The sequence below is a fragment of the Podarcis filfolensis genome (genome assembly GCF_964270895.1).
Source record: "Podarcis filfolensis genome assembly, chromosome: 3".
Classification (NCBI taxonomy): Eukaryota; Metazoa; Chordata; class Lepidosauria; order Squamata; family Lacertidae; genus Podarcis; species Podarcis filfolensis.
In genome coordinates this window covers 106066614-106083530 of record NC_139606.1, presented here as the reverse complement: position 1 = coordinate 106083530, position 16917 = coordinate 106066614, and the positions used below count along the sequence as shown (strand labels likewise).

Sequence of the window (16917 nt, the reverse complement as noted above, 5' to 3'; positions counted from 1 at the left end):
TTCTCCCAGTTCAGGAAGTCTGTTTCTGAAGAAGCCCTTCAGAATACAGTAGGACAACTGTTCTATAGATGTGACCATTAAATCAATATATTCCATGAAGTGCAAGTTATTGAAGTCACTTAAAAGCCATTTCCCCCCAGGGCGTAGCAATACTGGCCCAAAGTGGAACAATAACGCCATTGTACTTCTTTCTTCCATTGGAAATAGGAACTGGATCATCTGACTCACTGGAGAGCTCACATGCTAAATTATTCAAGACCATGGGATAGTTTTGTTTCGGGTTTTTTGGAAACGCCAAAAGCTCTTTCAAGATGCTTTGACTGGACTTGAAAAAAAATACCCAATGTGTTTAAGGAGAATGGATTCAAACAGAAAAGAAGGTAAAGTATCTACTGAAACAAGAGATTAAAATATTGTCATAGGATGCGATCTCATTGGCACTCTACTCAGCTGCATTCATGGAAGTGTTCTTGGTCCCATGACAGAAGAGGAGATTCCCCCCCCCCCTTACGTCCCTGATCTCTGCAAATCAGCTGCAGACTGATTTCAAAAGAGGAAGTTTGAGGTGGCTTGCGGAGATACAGATGAAAGGGGGAGCTGGCAAAACCGCAGATGCCTCTACAGTAACGAATCAAAAGCTTCCATGAGCACAAAGGCATTGGTTGGATTCCATTTATAATGTTCTCACTCACAAACAAAAAATATATACATGCTAGAATACAAAACTTAGATTCAAAAGCAGTAGTACTTAGAGTTATATACTGGTGGAGGAGCAGCAATAATCCCATTGCGTAGCCTATAGAAACACAGCACCCTGATGTGCAGATAGCTCATACGTGGGAGCCCCACTTAGACACTGAACTGATTTCAACAGTGCAGTTCATAAAGGGCCCCTCCAGGTGCTGATTTATTGTGCATTCATTATGGTTTGTTCCCATGATGTTATTGGGGTGCTTTCTGCTTTCAATTTTTGCCTGGAAAAGTTTTGGGCAGACATACTGCTTTGTTTCCAATCAGTGTGTTACATAGCTTCTGGCTGAATTCTTACAAGCCCCTTTTCCAAATGCTTTGTTTTGGTGGGCGTATTCTGCAACAATGATGTGCTGGGCCCGGGGGTTAACCCAAGCTACACGGTCCAGGTCCGGTCCCGAATCCAGGATTTCCACAAGAAGTCAGTGTAACAGGGCCAAGGCAGGAAACCAGGCTAGGTCAGGCACAGGGTCTCAGGCAGGTTCCAGCAAGCAGTAATGTTGCTCCCGCAACCTGGGGTGGGGTCCGGCAGCCTTTTATCTCTGTCGGGGTAACGGCCAGTCCTGATCCCCCAGCGACTCACCTCCCTGTTTCGCCCAAAGGCAAGCACTCCTCCTGCGAGTACTCAGGTCTCTCCTTCTCTCAGACCTGAGTCTCTGCAGCTCGGGAGATGTCGGTGGGTTACTAGACCCAGAGGCCGCCTCAGCCTCTCCTGACCCAACTGGTAGTGGAGCAGCTGTAAGTGATTGCCCAGCAATGAGGTAATCCCCGCATCTGGAGGCAGGGCAGGCTCAGGCCCCTGACTTGGCCCAGCTGGTGCTTGTTGCAGGGGAACCTTTGCAGACTGGGGCTCTTCAGAATCCAGCCCCAGACTTGGTTCAGATGCCGCCTGAGGCAGAGGATCCGGTGCGGACTGAGACTCCTCCGATTCCGAGCCCGAGTCCCAGGCCATCACAAATGCCACTGATGCAATAATGGTGCATTATCAGTGGATTTAAACTGGATCATCCACACTTCATTCAGCTTTATTAGTTGTTCTGCATTGCTTCCCCAAGGTTACTGGATTCCTCCTGTCTGGAGGGTCGTTCTTTCCCTTAAGTGTGATAAAAGTGAGAGAAAAAGCAAAATGAAAGCCCAGAACTTTTGTGGTATGAAAAGTTATGGGATTTCAGCAGGAAGCTCTGGGACATACAGCTATTGCAGACAAAGCAGTATAATTACCTCAAAACTTCTGCTGATGCCAATTATATTGACTGTATGGTCAGATATAGCTGTCTGTGAGCCCAGACAACACAAGGACATCTGGAGGGGCTGTAACTTTTCATTGCACAAATGGGTGCACCTAATTTGACTATGAGCACTTATGGCCTAATTTTGAAGAAAACAACTACGCTTGACACCGAGTGTCTCTCCTCCAACCCCAGTAAGTTAAATTTGTGGCGATTCCCAAAACAGTTAGAAGAGGCAGGAAAATCATTTACAGTGTTATGCTTCTGTTGGCTAGATGTGTACATTTTATATGACAATATTCACATGTGCTACAAACAGGCCTGTGTGCTCTTTGTAGTGCTGTGCATGGAAATGTCAAAATAGACCGAATGAACAGTCGCAGCTGTTGGTCTTACCTCACTGGACTTTTCAAATGGAACTCTAACCACATGGTATAGCTCTGAGCATGGCAGGGTCTAATTTCTATTTGAGAAAAAGGAGCATTATTTCTAGAATTAAATGGCACTGCTTCACAAGAAATGGTTGGGAGGCACGGACAGGAGGTGCTTATTTTTTTAACGGTTATATAAGATTATAACTGTGCATCCTGCAAGCCCCATTCCCTAGTACTAGCTGAAGTGGAAATTAATTTCAGGATGCTTTGAATTAACTGATGCCCTCCAAGGAGTAAAAGTGCTCATTTGGTGTCACAGGAAGAGTTAGACAAAACTGGTACCCAGCCCTGTCATCCGTGTTGTGTGTTCCCTTGGTGTGGGCAGGTGTTTAAAAATGATCAGCAGTGAAGGATTTAATTTTTCAGGTGTTTACTTCATGCTGCCTTTCTTGTGCTATTATGGTAGAGCAGTGGCTTGTGTGTCTTACTTCTCATTTAGTCAGGGTCAAACTAAATGTGATACGGCATGCTTGTTTCCCCCCCCCCCCTTTATTTATTAAATAGCAGCTGTGGAAGAAGACTAGAAAGATAAACTGTTGTTTTCTGTCTCCTACTTTTGCCTCTCACTCAGAAATTACTTCATCTCTGACTGAAAGACGGCATCAGCATGTAAGCAAAGAGTTACAGAGGTGTCCTGCTTTCCTAAGGAAACCCAGGCCCTCTGAGGTTTAAGATAATGAAAGGCAGTCTGTTATCACCTCAGGGTCTCAGTGTCCTAAGTAAAAGACAACCAGATTTCATGCACAGTTAAGGCAAATTCAATAATAACCCCTACCCCACCCCACCAATATACCCACACACCTTTCCCGAAGGTGGATAATTACACACAGCCAGATCTAGATTTGATTTTACGTGTATTTTATTGTCATGGCTTCTCTGCGATAATTTTGGGAACTGTAAGTTAGTGAGGATAGTTGGGCTTCTCTTAGAACTCCCCCCTCCCAAAATACCGTATTTTTGCTCTATAAGACTCACTTTTTCCCTCCTAAAAAGTAAGGTGAAATGTGTGTGCGTCTTATGGAGCGAATGCAGGCTGCACAGCTATCCCAGAAGCCAGAACAGCAAGAGGGATTGCTGCTTTCACTGCACAGCGATCCCTCTTGCTGTTCTGGCTTCTGAGGTTCAGAATATTTTTTTTCTTGTTTTCCTCCTCCAAAAACTAGGTGCGTCTTGTGGTCTGGTGCGTCTTATAGAGCGAAAAATACGGTAACTACAATTTCCAGGATTCAGTAAAGTGGGGTTTGTTAAGGTTCTCGAAGCACTGAGTTGTGTTCACAGGTGAGCAAAAACAAAATAATAAATTGGATTCAAGAAAGCCAACCGATAGGAGCAATCTTTTATTTAAAAAGGGGTGGGGATCCCTTTGAATAGAAGACCAGCTGTGCTGAATCGTGCCAATGGTCCAAATGTGGCAAATTTTGGGTAGTAAACTCCATTATAACACTGCAGCCCTATGCATGTTGACTCAAAAGCGTGAGTGCATTTGGGATCGCAGCCTAAATTTGTGACTGAGGAACCTATCAGCCGTGTTGGCAGGAGGGAAGCTCATCTAGGATGGTGTCACTATATGTGAGCCACCATTTTGGAAGTGCCATCGTTAACAATGGCACTACTGAAGAGTCACATGCCCACACGTACTCTCTGGGCTGATGTGCTGGGATTCACATTGGAGTTAGAAGTCCAGCACCACTTCTAGATAAAACAGATCCTGGATTATCCCAAAAAGAAATCTCTCACTTCTAATATTATTACATTATAGTTGAAGGCAGGAAGTGATTCCCCGCCCCTTTTCCCGCTTACATTTATATGATGCCTTTCTTCTATCAATCATGCAGGGTTTTTTTTTATAAAAAAAGAGTGCTAGGCCTAATAATAATAATAATAATAATAAATTTATTTATATCCCGCCCTCCCCAGCTGAAGCCGGGCTCAGAGCGGCTAACAACAATAAAAGTAACACAGCATTCTAAAATCAATTCATTCTAAAATTAATTCAGAGTCAAATTAATTGGGCTAGAGTTCTATGAGGATTACAGAAGGAGGGGGTCAGACTGTGCCTTGGCCAAAGACCTGGTGGAACAGCTCTGTCTTGCAGGTCCTGCGGAAAGATGTCAAGTCCCGCAGGGCCCTAGTCTCTTGTGACAGAGCGTTCCACCAGATCAGGGCCACAGCCGAAAAAGCCCTGGCTCTGGTTGAGGCCAGTCTAACCTCCCTGTGGCCTGGGACCTCCAAGATGTTTTTGTTAGAAGACAGTAAGGTCCTTCGTGGAGAGGGGTCCCATAGGTACGAGGGTCCTAGGCCGTATACGGCTTTAAAGGTTAAAACCAGCACCTTAAACCTGATCCTGTACTTCACCGGGAGCCAGTGCAGCTGGTATAGCACTGGGTGAATGTGATCCTGCGGCGAGGACCCCGTAAGGAGTCTCACTGCGGCATTCTGCACCCGCTGGAGTTTCTGGGTCAGTCTCAAGGGCGGCCCCACATAGAGTGAGTTACAATAATCAAGTCTGGAGGTGACCGTCGCGTGGATCACAGTAAAGGGGGAAAGGCATTCAACAGTGTCTTGGGCCAACACTACCATTAATATATTTACTGAATAGATATGCAGCACATCGTTATGTAGATGGTCAACAACATGGATGGCTTTAAAAGAGGACTCGACAAATTTATGGAGGATACAGCTCATAATGGCTACTAGCTATGCTAGCACTGATTCTGAATACCTGTTTCTGGAAGCCGCAGGCAAGGAGAGGGCTCCTGTGTTCAGGTCCTCTTGCCAGTTTCCCACAGGTATCTGGTTGGCTGCTGTGAGAACAGGATGCTAGACTAAATGGGCCATTCACCTGGTCCAGTAGGCTCTTCCTATGTTCTTAATGTTATGTACTGAAGTTCTCAACCTGGGCCAGCAGGGGGATACTGTAGATAGTTCAGGTCCACATATGCAAATAAGGGATTGAAAGTGATGTTCAGTGATTGGATAGTTACAGAAAATGGTTACTGTTGCATTCTGGTGGAGCTCTATATAAGCAGGTTGGCTGAACCCTTCAGTTCAGTTCTGTTCTGGCCTGTGAATAAACAAGAGCTGTTTGAAGAATCGCTGTGTCATCTGATATGTTCACCCACAACTTAACACTTAACACATTACAAAATCAGTTATTCTATAGCTTTTCACATTTTAAACCCCTAACTAATCATATATAGCACATGTATAGCTTTCCATAGCTATAACGTGAAACTGAACCATTGGTACAATTCGGTGCTGAAATTCCTCTGCTTGTAATTGTGGTAGCTTGTGCAAAATTATTATAATGTGGCAGCTTCAAAGCAGGACTCTGTGTTCCAGAAAAGAGACAGGTTTCCACCTAAAGTGGACTGCAAATCACTATGCCCCCATTTTATATATAGCAAGCCTAATAAGTCCCGTTAATTGACTGAAGCTCTTTATTCCCACAGGAGAAACTGAAACTGTGCCAGTGATTAACCCTGCAACACAGCTTGCCCAGGTAAAAATGAGCAACTTGCTCTGAATAATCCCAAACATTTAAGGAATTAGCGAGGCTTTTGATAACTCTATGTAAAAAAATCATAACACATCAGACTAGCCACAGAGACTTGGTTTAAAACCTTAATGCTATTAATAGCTCCCCAAAATATCTGACATTGAAAAGGCACTTCAACAGATGCTCTGATACTTAACCCTTCTTCAATTTGGGGTTAAATAATCCGGAATAAATATTACATTCTGGTTTTGTTTTCATGAAGTCTTAGGCCACATTTACATTTTACATTTAAAGCAGTATCATATCAGTTAAAACAGTCATGCCTTCCCTGCATGGAATCCTGGCAACTGTAGTTTGTTAAGAGTGCAGAGAGTTAGACATTGATAAGTGGGAGTCATTAATCCTTACCCTTTGGGGAAAGGTGAATGCTCTCAAAATGAATATCATTCCCCAATTTATCTATATTCTGAGAGGACTTCCAGATTTTATATCCGGATCATACTTCCAAAAGATAAACTCCCTGTTTAGGAAATGCCTCTGGGGCTCAAAAATACTGAGAATATCCCCCTCTCCCCACCCTGTTCCATATTTTGCCCGACCAAAGGTGGCAACCCTAGCTTCCAAAGACCCCTGTGGTAAAAAATGTTCATAGGACATCACTGCGATGTCATTTGATTGACAGGCAGGCAGCTCCACCCACCTGGCAAACTTGGCCCGCATGGGGTGGGTTAGGGTTAGATGAGAATCTGACCCCACCCCCTGGGCTAAAGAAGTTCTCTACCCCCGATGCAAGAGCAGGTGTCTGCCATGTTTGGCTTGGTAGGTCACAAGAGGTTCAGGCCTGGTCAAGATCTAAGGAGATCTCTCTTAGCATTTGCAGATTACGGGTGGGGGGGGAATGGTTCTCTTTCTGGTCCTCATAGTCTTGGAAACATGGAGCCAGGTTTTTTAAGGTATTCGTTTGGAAGGAACATGGTATGAATGTTCAAGGATCAGGGCTTCCTCAATGGGGGACATTGTCAATGCTTTGTTTATTTATCGGTCTAGGAACAGATATTGTTTGTATGTCTAAAAAGCAAACAGGATTCTGTCGAATAAAAGAACAAAATAAAAGCAATAAGGGGAAATGTAATAATATTGCTTGTCAGTAAGAGCTTATTTCATAATATTGCTGTTTATTTAAACATATAGGCAGCGTACAAAAATTAAAGACTGAAGCAGGTCCTGCATGCAGAATTGCATCTAAAGGTAGAGACAAGGCACATTGTGGAGGACAGGAAAGGAATAAGGGAAAGAGGCTAATTTGGGAAGAGGCAAGAGGAACAAGTGTGTCTTGAACGTAATGCCCCTGTTCTGTTTCCACTGACTTCTCAGTGCCTGCTGAAAGAGACGACTTCCTCATCCAACAAGCCTTTTAAGTAGAGGTCTTTTCCAGACTACATCTGTATTGGAGCTGTTTTTAAGATGCTTTCACAGTTTTAAAACATGTAATGATTTCTTTTGTGTGTTTGTCACCTGGGTCTCCTGTGGGAGAAATGTAATAGAAATGTAATAAAGAATCAATAAAAATCAGTGAGTAAAATCAGGGTGGAAGGGTATTCAAGTGTCAGGAGAAAGAGACACAGGTGGGGAGCAGAGAGGTTAAATCTGAGGTTAAAGTGGAAGATTGGCATTTATAATAAAAAATAAAGGGTCGGGGGGCGGGGACTATAAGCTCAGTGGTAATAAGGCATCTGCTTTGCTTGCAAAAGGTCTCTAGTTCAGTCCTGAAACCCTGGAGAGTTGCTGCCAGTCAATATAGACAGTATGGAGTTAGATGGGCAAATATTCTATAAAGCAGTTTTATTTGTTCTTATGTAATCCATTTCTGCAGCATTAGCGATGATCATGAATTCTGGTTCATTTAGTTGCAGGCTCTGGCTTCTGAACTGAAAACCGGTTTCACCGAAGCAATGCAGGAACTATCAAGGATCCAGCATGGAGAGTATGCTCTTGAGGAGAAGGTCCAAAGCTGCCGCTGTGCCATGGAGGAGAAAGTGGCAGAGATGAAGAACTCTCTTAATTGTTTCAAGGTAGGCCGTGTCCATTGACAACCAGCCCCTTTTTCAAGGGAGGGAATTAAGCCTGCTTGAAGCAGAGAGAGACGTCTAGCACATGTAGAATGCAGAAATACTGGCTGCAGTAAATTACCGTATTTTTTGCTCTATAAGACTCACTTTTTCCCTCCTAAAAAGTAAGGGGAAATGTGTGTGTGTCTTATGGAGTGAATGCAGGCTGCGCAGCTATCCCAGAAGCCAGAACAGCAAGAGGGATCACTGCTTTCGCTGCGCAGCGATCCCTCTTGTTGTTCTGGCTTCTGAGATTCAGAATATTTTTTTTCTTGTTTTCCTCCTCCAAAAACTAGGTGCGTCTTATGGTCTGGTGCGTCTTATAGAGCGAAAAATATGGTAATTACTGCCAGGCATATTCCCCAATGTATTCTGAACATATTAAGTTCTTGTTGGCATCCATCCGTCTCGAGAGACAATGGAGTGTTCCTTCTGGGCGGGGGGTGAAGTCAAACCACAGTGTCAACATCACCAAAATGACCTTCAGTGCAAGTCTGGGGGTGCAAGCCTGGGTGGTGTTTATGGAGATCCTGGACTGCCCAGATGATGACCCCCCCACCTCCAGCCTCACTGATGTGGTCCAGAGGAAAGCAGAGTAATATGCTTGGCACCAGCTTAGCTGCAGAAGTTTCCAGAAAGAGGTGTACAAGACGCCATCCAACTATTTTAGGGACTCCACTCTGGATTTGTGTAGGGTTTACTCCATGGGTAGGCAAACTAAGGTCTGGGAGCCGGATCCAGCCCAATCGCCTTCTAAATCTGGTCCGGTCCGGGAATCAATGTGTTTTTACATGAGTAGAATGTGTCCTTTTATTTAAAATGCATCTCTGGGTTATTTGTGGGGCATAGGAATTCATTCATTTTTTCCCCTCCAAAATATAGTCCAGCCCCCCACAAGTTCTGAGGGACAGTGGACCGGCCCCCTGCTGAAAACGTTTGCTGACCCCTGGTTACTGCTTAGCCTTTTCTTCTCCCGAAGATATCCCACAAGGCAGTGGAGGTTTAGGGTCAGAGTTTTCCTTCTCCTTGATGGGCTACCTTCCCAGGTTGATGAGCCCCATCTGCCTCTATTTGGGGGTAATCAGCAATAAGCACATTAGAACAGCAATCTAGTCTGATTTTGTTCCCTTGTGTTATTCCAGATTAGTATTACCAAGGTGCTATACCTCACTGTTATAAACCTTGACTCCTAAATCCTTGTCCTTCGTGAGACTGGGCAAAGCGGAAGTCTCATGCAGGGCAATAGAAGAAACAAGCTGCAAGCTAGCTGCCCTCTCTAATTTTAAACTTGCCCTCACTCTTTATGAGGTGAAAGGACTCCAGATACATGCAAACAACTCTTTTTGTACTTAAGTACCACAGGCACACTGTTCTGTTTGGCCATTCATTAGCCTCAGTGAGAATAACAGCACTTTTTCAAAAAACAACAACAACAATACTGTACCTTCTGGTAAATCAATCAATCAATCAATCCATAGTTGTTTGCATTTTGTAAGGTTAGGATATTGCACCCCAATTCTGCACATGCACTTGTATGTTCAAGATGCTTCAGGAAAAGATCTACTGTTCTTAACATATGTTGCTATCATTTGTCCTTTTAATCAGGATGAGCTCAGTGATGCCAAGTCCATGATTGAGGAAATCAGTGCCAAACAGGAGGAAATGCAGCAGAAGATTGAACAGCTGCAGCAGGAGAAGCGGAAAGAATCTCGCAAGCTGAAAGCAAAGTAAGTGATTGTAGACGAAACCTTCTTCAAATCCCTGTGTAACTGGTTCTCTCCCCTCCCCTCCGTGCTGCAGGGTAGATTTTTTGGAGTGCATCAGCTCCTCCTGGCAGTCCCCCAAGTCATACCCCTCAGAAAGTCCAGTTTATTCAGATCAACTGACAGTAATAGAATAGATGTTTCTATAATAAATTCAAGTTGTAAAATGCATTGGGCTTTAGCAAAAGATCTTCAATCAGCAGAAACACAACATTCAGCTTTTAATTAGAAATGCAAACAGTCTTGCAAAGAGGTATTATAACTAAAACTGCTAGCATGAAGTAGTAGCCCCAGCCAAGAAAAGAAAAGAAGTACCCAGGCTCTTCTTGATTATTTTCCTTATTTTCTTACCTCCCTTATGCTAATGTGTCAGAAACAAGCTGTGCTCTGCTCTTGTTATGTTTTCCCCTCTTCATGACCTACTCATAGAATTCTAGTTTCAATATACTACGTAAGATTGTGACAGTGTGTTTGAAACAAGAGATATATTATTTGTTTTTACATTTAACTTTTGTAAATTCTTATGCCTTAAAACAAATGTGTGTTTCCCAAATGTATGTTCTGGTAGTCTTGCTTTTATTTTATTTTTGCCTCAGAAGAATACAGAAGGAGGAGCACGGGTCGCAAACAGTCCCTACACCTCTACAAGGAAGTCCCTTTCGATCACTAAACCTTCCGGAGCCAGTTTTGATTAATGAAGATTTTGTAAAGCTGTTGCATAACGCAACGTACGAGAAAGGTAGTTATTTTGTTTGATCGACCCTACCCTACCCTATCCTGTATGCTCAAGGCAGCTGACAATATTTTAACACCTTCTCCTCCCTCTCCCCACCTGAGATTTTTCACTTTCATGAGATCCTACCTTGCCATTCAGCAGGTAAAGGCGTCTTCCTCAGATGGTACAGGGCCCAGAATGGTTTTTCCCATTTACAAATGTTTCTGTGGGGCCAAAGGTTTAGCAACTCTGGCTATTGTGCTATTAACTCCCTTTCATTAAAATGAGAAACAGAGACAGAAATGTTAGGGATAATTAAGGAGTCCATTGAAAAACTAAAAATGAGGTTATAAAGGGACACCCACCTCATGGGTTACAGTGAATGGCTACTGAGCTGCAAATGTCTGCGGCTGCATCATTCCCACTGATTGGACAGAAAATACCAGGTTGTACACAGAAAAGGGACAATATATTGTTGTTTATAAGGGAAAGACAATGGTTCAGAAGCGGTAGGAATGACCCTCCTGGAAGCAGCACGGAATCCTCTGTAAAATTTGAGCAAACACATTATGTAAAAAGAAAAAAATCCTGAGAAAAAATGGCTTATTTGGAAGCAACCACAGATCATAGGATCATAGAAAAATAGAGTTGGAAGGGACCACAAGGGTCATTAAGTCCAACCCCCTGCAAAGCAGAAATCTCTTTGCCCAATGTGGGGTTTGAACCCACGACCCTAAGATTAAGAGTCTCATGCTCTACTGACTGAGCTATCAGTCAGATGGATAGACTACATTAAAAAAAAAACCACCCTCCCCCCGCAGTACCTTAAATTTTTGAAAAACTAGACATCCTCAAAGCACTTTCCTCAATGTTTAACTTTAGATCTCTAGGTGAAGCTTGCTTTACTCATCTTCCTTTACAAATAACTAAAATTTCTCCTGTTCTTGCTTAGTCTCTGACTGCAGGCCCATGGCACTAGGAGAAGGCAGCATGAAAGGTTGGTGCACTTGGAGGGGTGGTTTTTGTTGTTAATCAATTTCTGCTCCCGAATATTCCCTGTTTGGCAGATATTCCTAACCAGCAAGTGGTACTTGAGGAGGGAGCACAGCATTCTCCAGAATGGGGGCACAGGGCAGTGGTGAGGTTGGGGGAGTGCTGGGTTGGCATCACCAGTATGCTGCAGGTGCATACACAACACCTGCAGGGGAGCAACTCTGCCCATCCAGAGCTCCCCTGACCTTGCCATCGCCCTGCCCTGCCCTCTCCCTGTCCTGGTGAATGCAATGCAGCTGCCAGAAGGCCACCCTGCTGCTCCGTTGTTACCGATTATTAAGAGACATGTAATGACAAGGTGATTTCAAAGGGTCCTTTATTGACTTGTGGAACTCACTACCACAAGACGTGGCAGTGGAGCTCTAGAACTGTTCACCATATTCACCATATTCCTTTCATACTGCATCACGGTGTGGTACGCTGGTTTGACATAATCTGATAGGAAGTGCCTACAGAGGGGGGTGAATCCAGCACAAGATATTATGGGCTGTCCCGTTAATCTGCTGGATGAAATAGCGGAAGAACGTTGCCTCAGGAGAGTGAGGAAAATTCTCAGGGATGATTCACACCCTGGCCGGCACTTTGTTCCCTCAGACAGAAGATATAGAAACATGATTAGTCGCACCAACAGGGTAAAGAACAGCTTCTATCCATGGGCTGTTAGGCTGCTGAATGAAAATATAACAACAGGGCAACTGACTTTCGGGTTTGGTGGGTGTGCGTCAGTAAACGAGGGGAATTAAGACTAAGAGAGCTGAGGGGGGGTGATCGTGTAATCTCACTGTATACAAGTTGTACAAGTGACAATAAAGTATTTCAATTTCATATGTCCTCCTGCTCTCGTTCCTAAGCTACGTCCAGATTGCTCCTCTCTCTTTTAAGCTCTTCTGGCACACATAAGAACACAAGAAGAGCTTTGCTGGATTAGACCAAAGGCCCAGCATCCTGTCTCTTACGTCAGACAATCAGATGTCCATTGGAAAGCCCGTAAGCAGGACAAGAGTGCAACAGCACCCTCCCCACTTTTGATTCCCTCTAGCTGGTATACACAGAGTCATTCTGCCTCCAACAATGGAGGGGAGAGCATGACTAGTCACCATTTTGCTCCAAATGAGCGCACTGGTTTCAGAGCCATCACGCAGCAGTCCAGCGTCTTTCGCTATGGGTTTTCGACCAGCCTGATGGGCCAAGTGGCCATTAAGGATGCGCCTGTTGGTCCCACTGACCACCTGTTCTAATTCCTAGGGTTAACCGGTACAAATCTGGAGACGGAAGAGAACCTCAGAGCTTCCTCGTCTGCTGATGCTCAGCCAAAGGGCCAGTCATCATCCACAGTGTGGAAGCAGCCCAAGGACAGTAAAGACTGGGCTGGTGAACATATTTCAAAGGACCAGAGTGACAGGCAGAAGGAACTAGGTCCCAGTAGCTATAGCTCAATGGAGAATGCACTGCGGGAACCGTCTATTGCAGGTGAGAATAAAGGTAGTGGCTAGAAAGCAAAAAGGCTATAGAGGAGGGACGAGGAACCTGTGGCCCCCGTTCATTGCTAGATTACAACTCCTACCAGTCCAACAATATCTGTTGGAGCACTGGTGAGCTACCCCTGGCTAGATACTATTGAGGAATTTGAATAAATCATTGCTGTAATCTGTAGAGCAGGATTTGAAATGGCTAATCCTTGCAGTAGCTTCTGAACTCAGGGTTCGTTTGAAATCTAGCCTAATGGCTTCTGACTTCTTACGGTGCTACCAAGCTGGTGGTACTTCAGTGCAAGCAGCAGTGAAAACGTTACTCTGCAGTCACATTCCTTTGGAATTATTTCCCTCTTTCCGAGCATTATCGCAAAGGCAAATTCCAGCCAGGCAAAAGCAGTCAAGGAGGGTGCAGAGCAGGGCTGAGGAGGGGCCTGGCATGGGCATAGTCAGCCTGGAGGCCTACATTTGGCCCCTGAGTCACTGATAAAGGAATTGGGTCTTCGTTTTCTGCTTGCTCGATTTTTTCTTCTTGGAATGACACCTTGTCCAGATACGAGTGCATAATTACAATAATTAATAACACCAAATCATTTTTGTTTTGCTTCTCCAAAGCTAAAAGGCAGAATATCGCTTTGGACTTACTTGAGTCGGAAAGGAAGTATGTTGTGAACCTCACCCAGGTCCTCAAAATTAAAGCCACGTTGTATGGACAGGATGTGAAAAGGAACTCCAAAGATAGAAGGTATTTACTAATTGTACTTACTGTTGGGCAACGATGCTTTTCTTTAAATGTGCCAGCTGCTGTGTTGGATCCCTGCTGCCCTTTCCCTCTTTCCAGCCTTCCCTTTCCATTCAACTTTGCTCTTGCCTTCATAAACCAGGCATCCATTTCCTGCTTTAGCTGGTCATGCTCTCTTTTTGATAATGGAGCGCCCTTTGTCCTCTTCAGACAGAGATCATCTCCAGCTGCTTAGCAGGCATTGTCTCCAGTGGCTTCAGGTGGCTGAAAACACTCCCATCTTGCCCTAGGAGCTGCTCAACAGCCACTACCAGACTTGTCCTGCTCACGTCCATTGTGGCCACAATTAGACCCAAAGTTGAGGGTGAAACAGCCACCATGAGTTATGACACACATACCTGAGGGGAAGTCATTCCGCTGCAGAAGTGTGGAGAGAATTAGAACCTTAAAAGGGCTGAAATGGGCAAATTTATCCATCCTTAGTCAGATCTAATCTGGAATAGTTGGGTTTTTTTTTTGCTGAAGGTATGATAATAATAATAATAATAATAATAATAATAATAATAATTTTTATTTATACCCAGCCAGAGCCGGGCTCAGGGTGGCTAACACAAATAAAATCACGGTAAAAACATAATGGGGGAAAAGGGGGGGGCAATTTAAAATACAGGTTAAAATGCAATTTAAAATGCAGCCTCATTTTAAAGTAGCCGATAAATCAAGACCATAAGGGGAGGGAAACATAAGGGTCAGACTGTGTTCAAACTAAAGGCCAGGCGCAACAGCTCTGACTTGCAGGCCCTGCGGAAAGATGTCAAGTCCCACAGGGCCCTAGTCTCTTGTGACAGAGCGTTCCACCAAGTCGGGGCCAGTACTGAAAAGGCCCTGGCTCTAGTTGAGACCAATCTAACCACCTTGCGACTTGGGACCTCCAAAGTGTTGTCATTTGTGGACCTTAAGGTCCTCCGCGGGGCATACCAGGAAAGGCGGCCCCGTAGGTACGTGGGTCCTAGGCCGCATAGGGCTTTAAAGGTCAAAACCAAGAGGGTATAGCTCAGGAAAGTGATGTGGGGGTGGGAAGAGGATTAAATACCAGTGCCACTGCTTCAATTTAAAATAGCTGGAGGGGTCTACAACGTTGTGAGAAAACAAAAGTTGGGAGGTCCAATCAGATTCCCCCCCCCCAACCCAACATCAAGTCTACTTCATTGTTAAGTCAAAATCAGCATCTTGAATTGTCTCTCAGATACCTTCTCACGGCTTCGGCCATGTGTATATTTAGCAGGCTGGGTAGTGTTTTTAAGTGCATTTCTTCTGTTTGTTAATGGCTCTTCAAAATGCCGTTCCCGCTGTTTCCTGGTTGCAGTTTTGTCCCCAATTCTCTTCGATACTTGGTCCAGCAGCATGTGGACTTACTTCATGCCCTGCAGGAGAGAGTGTTGAGCTGGCCGCGCCAAGGAATCCTGGGAGACATCTTTCTCAAGCTAACCAACGATGAGGTACATGTGTGAGGGAAAAATATGGGGAGCAGGAGAGGAATGCATTGTTGAAGTACAGTAATTGGGCCATTTTGGACCAGCGGAATGAATTGTACATGTATGTTGCCCCTCCCTCAAGAACTAAGCACATTACATTATCATATCATATCTAATCTACTTTCCCCCCGAACAAGCTTCTAACTTTAGAGCCTAATGTTGAGGTGTCCAACAGGTCAGGTGGCACTTATTGAGTCAGAGAAATGTGGATTCTATATTATCTCTTGCAGTTGTTTTTAGATGCTTTTTGGAGGGGGGGGGAGACAGGTTAATACTGAAGCATTTCCACCTTTTGTGGAAAAGATCCATGATTTTGCCTCGGGGATATTTCAGTGCTGAATCGCTGCCTTGGTCCGTGTTTATCAAACAGAGTCAGGTGGAATCAGGGGGTCCGTGTGTCTGTCACACACATAAGGATTCTCAAGAGATGTTTCTCATTTGCTTTTCAGAACGGATTTTTGGATTATTATGTTGCTTGCTTGAGAGACTTGCCTGAGTGCATTTCGCTGATCCATGTGGTGATTGTGAAGGAGGTGAGTTTGGGTGCATCTTGAACTACTGTCACATCTGTGTGCGTTGAGCAGGTTTTTAGTCATGTTGGTGTTGATCCAGACCCATACAGATTCTGTAAAGAGGGTCTTCCCTCTTCACTTTTTTGCGCTGACAGGACACATTAGTTGGATAACAAGCTGTAAGATTAACTGACTTAAGCGCTCTTACCCCTTGTGTTTCACTCTGGACTATATTTATGCTGCCGAATTTATTTTAATGTTTGTTTATTGCATTTTAAATGGATTTTATTGTAAACTGCCTTGAGATGTTCTTATAAATGGTGGTATATAAACATTTCAGTACAAATGATCTTTTCTTCTTTATCTTCTCTTGCCGACAGATTGAGGAAGAAATTAAGTCTGATATTTACATATTCTTCTTTCATATTGTCCAGCGTGTTCCTGAATACCTCCTTCATTTACAGGTAAGATCTAATGAGGATCAGTGTTGGCAATATAAGACGACATCAGTTTCTTATTCTGCTCCAGAACCATTGCATTGCAGTGCTGTTTCTGTTCTGCTACAGCTTGGCTTCTGACAAAAAAGCTATGTTACCTATGTTATTAATCTAATTTCCACTTTGGCAAAATTTTACATAATTACGTACTTAATTTATTCTGCTATCGTTATATAATGCAAAGGAAGTGCAATGCATTTTTAAAAAGAAAATATTAAATTATATATTGTTTGGAGACTGAACACAACAACAATAGTGCATGCCGATTGTATTTGCTGTATTTCCATTCTGGACATGGGTGCAAACACCAGCAACATATTTCAGTTTTCATTCAAGTTCTCCAACATGCCTAACACTATAAACGATTCTAGTTACAGGTAGGTAGCCGTGTTGGTCTGCCATAGTCAAAACAAAATAAAAAAAATTCCTCCTGGTAGCACCTTAGAGACCAACTAAGTTTGTTATTGGTATGAGCTTTTGTGTGCATGCACACTTCTTCAGATACCAATAGCTCATACCAATAACAAACTTAGTTGGTCTCTAAGGTGCTACCGGAAGGAACTTTTTAAATTTTGTTTCGACTATAAACGATGATGACAGTGAGCTCT

The 16917-nt window shown here is 43.8% G+C and overlaps 1 protein-coding gene and 1 long non-coding RNA gene across 5 annotated transcripts in view; one reads left to right on the top strand and one right to left on the bottom strand.

The window, feature by feature from the left end:
- Positions 1 to 16917, top strand: part of ARHGEF33 (Rho guanine nucleotide exchange factor 33) — a 28528-nt gene that overhangs the window by 3621 nt on the left and 7990 nt on the right. For 2 of the 4 annotated variants that reach the window (XM_083605083.1, XM_083605085.1), the window contains exons 2-12: positions 208 to 380; positions 5866 to 5915; positions 7820 to 7984; positions 9626 to 9747; positions 10383 to 10522; positions 11451 to 11495; positions 12797 to 13021; positions 13639 to 13768; positions 15132 to 15264; positions 15750 to 15833; positions 16193 to 16276. In XM_083605083.1, the coding sequence (XP_083461209.1) occupies positions 344 to 380; positions 5866 to 5915; positions 7820 to 7984; positions 9626 to 9747; positions 10383 to 10522; positions 11451 to 11495; positions 12797 to 13021; positions 13639 to 13768; positions 15132 to 15264; positions 15750 to 15833; positions 16193 to 16276 (1215 nt within the window). In that variant the 5' untranslated portion in view covers positions 208 to 343. Of the gene's footprint in view, positions 1 to 207; positions 381 to 5865; positions 5916 to 7819; positions 7985 to 9625; positions 9748 to 10379; positions 10523 to 11450; positions 11496 to 12796; positions 13022 to 13638; positions 13769 to 15131; positions 15265 to 15749; positions 15834 to 16192; positions 16277 to 16917 lie in introns of all 4 variants that reach the window. The other 2 variants (XM_083605082.1, XM_083605084.1) reach the window with 1 other exon arrangement.
- On the bottom strand, positions 11851 to 14258 carry LOC310758950. The gene is made up of 2 exons (XR_014546126.1): positions 13790 to 14258; positions 11851 to 12000 (listed from the first exon to the last, which is right to left on the bottom strand). It is a non-coding gene; the product is annotated as an uncharacterized lncRNA (long non-coding RNA).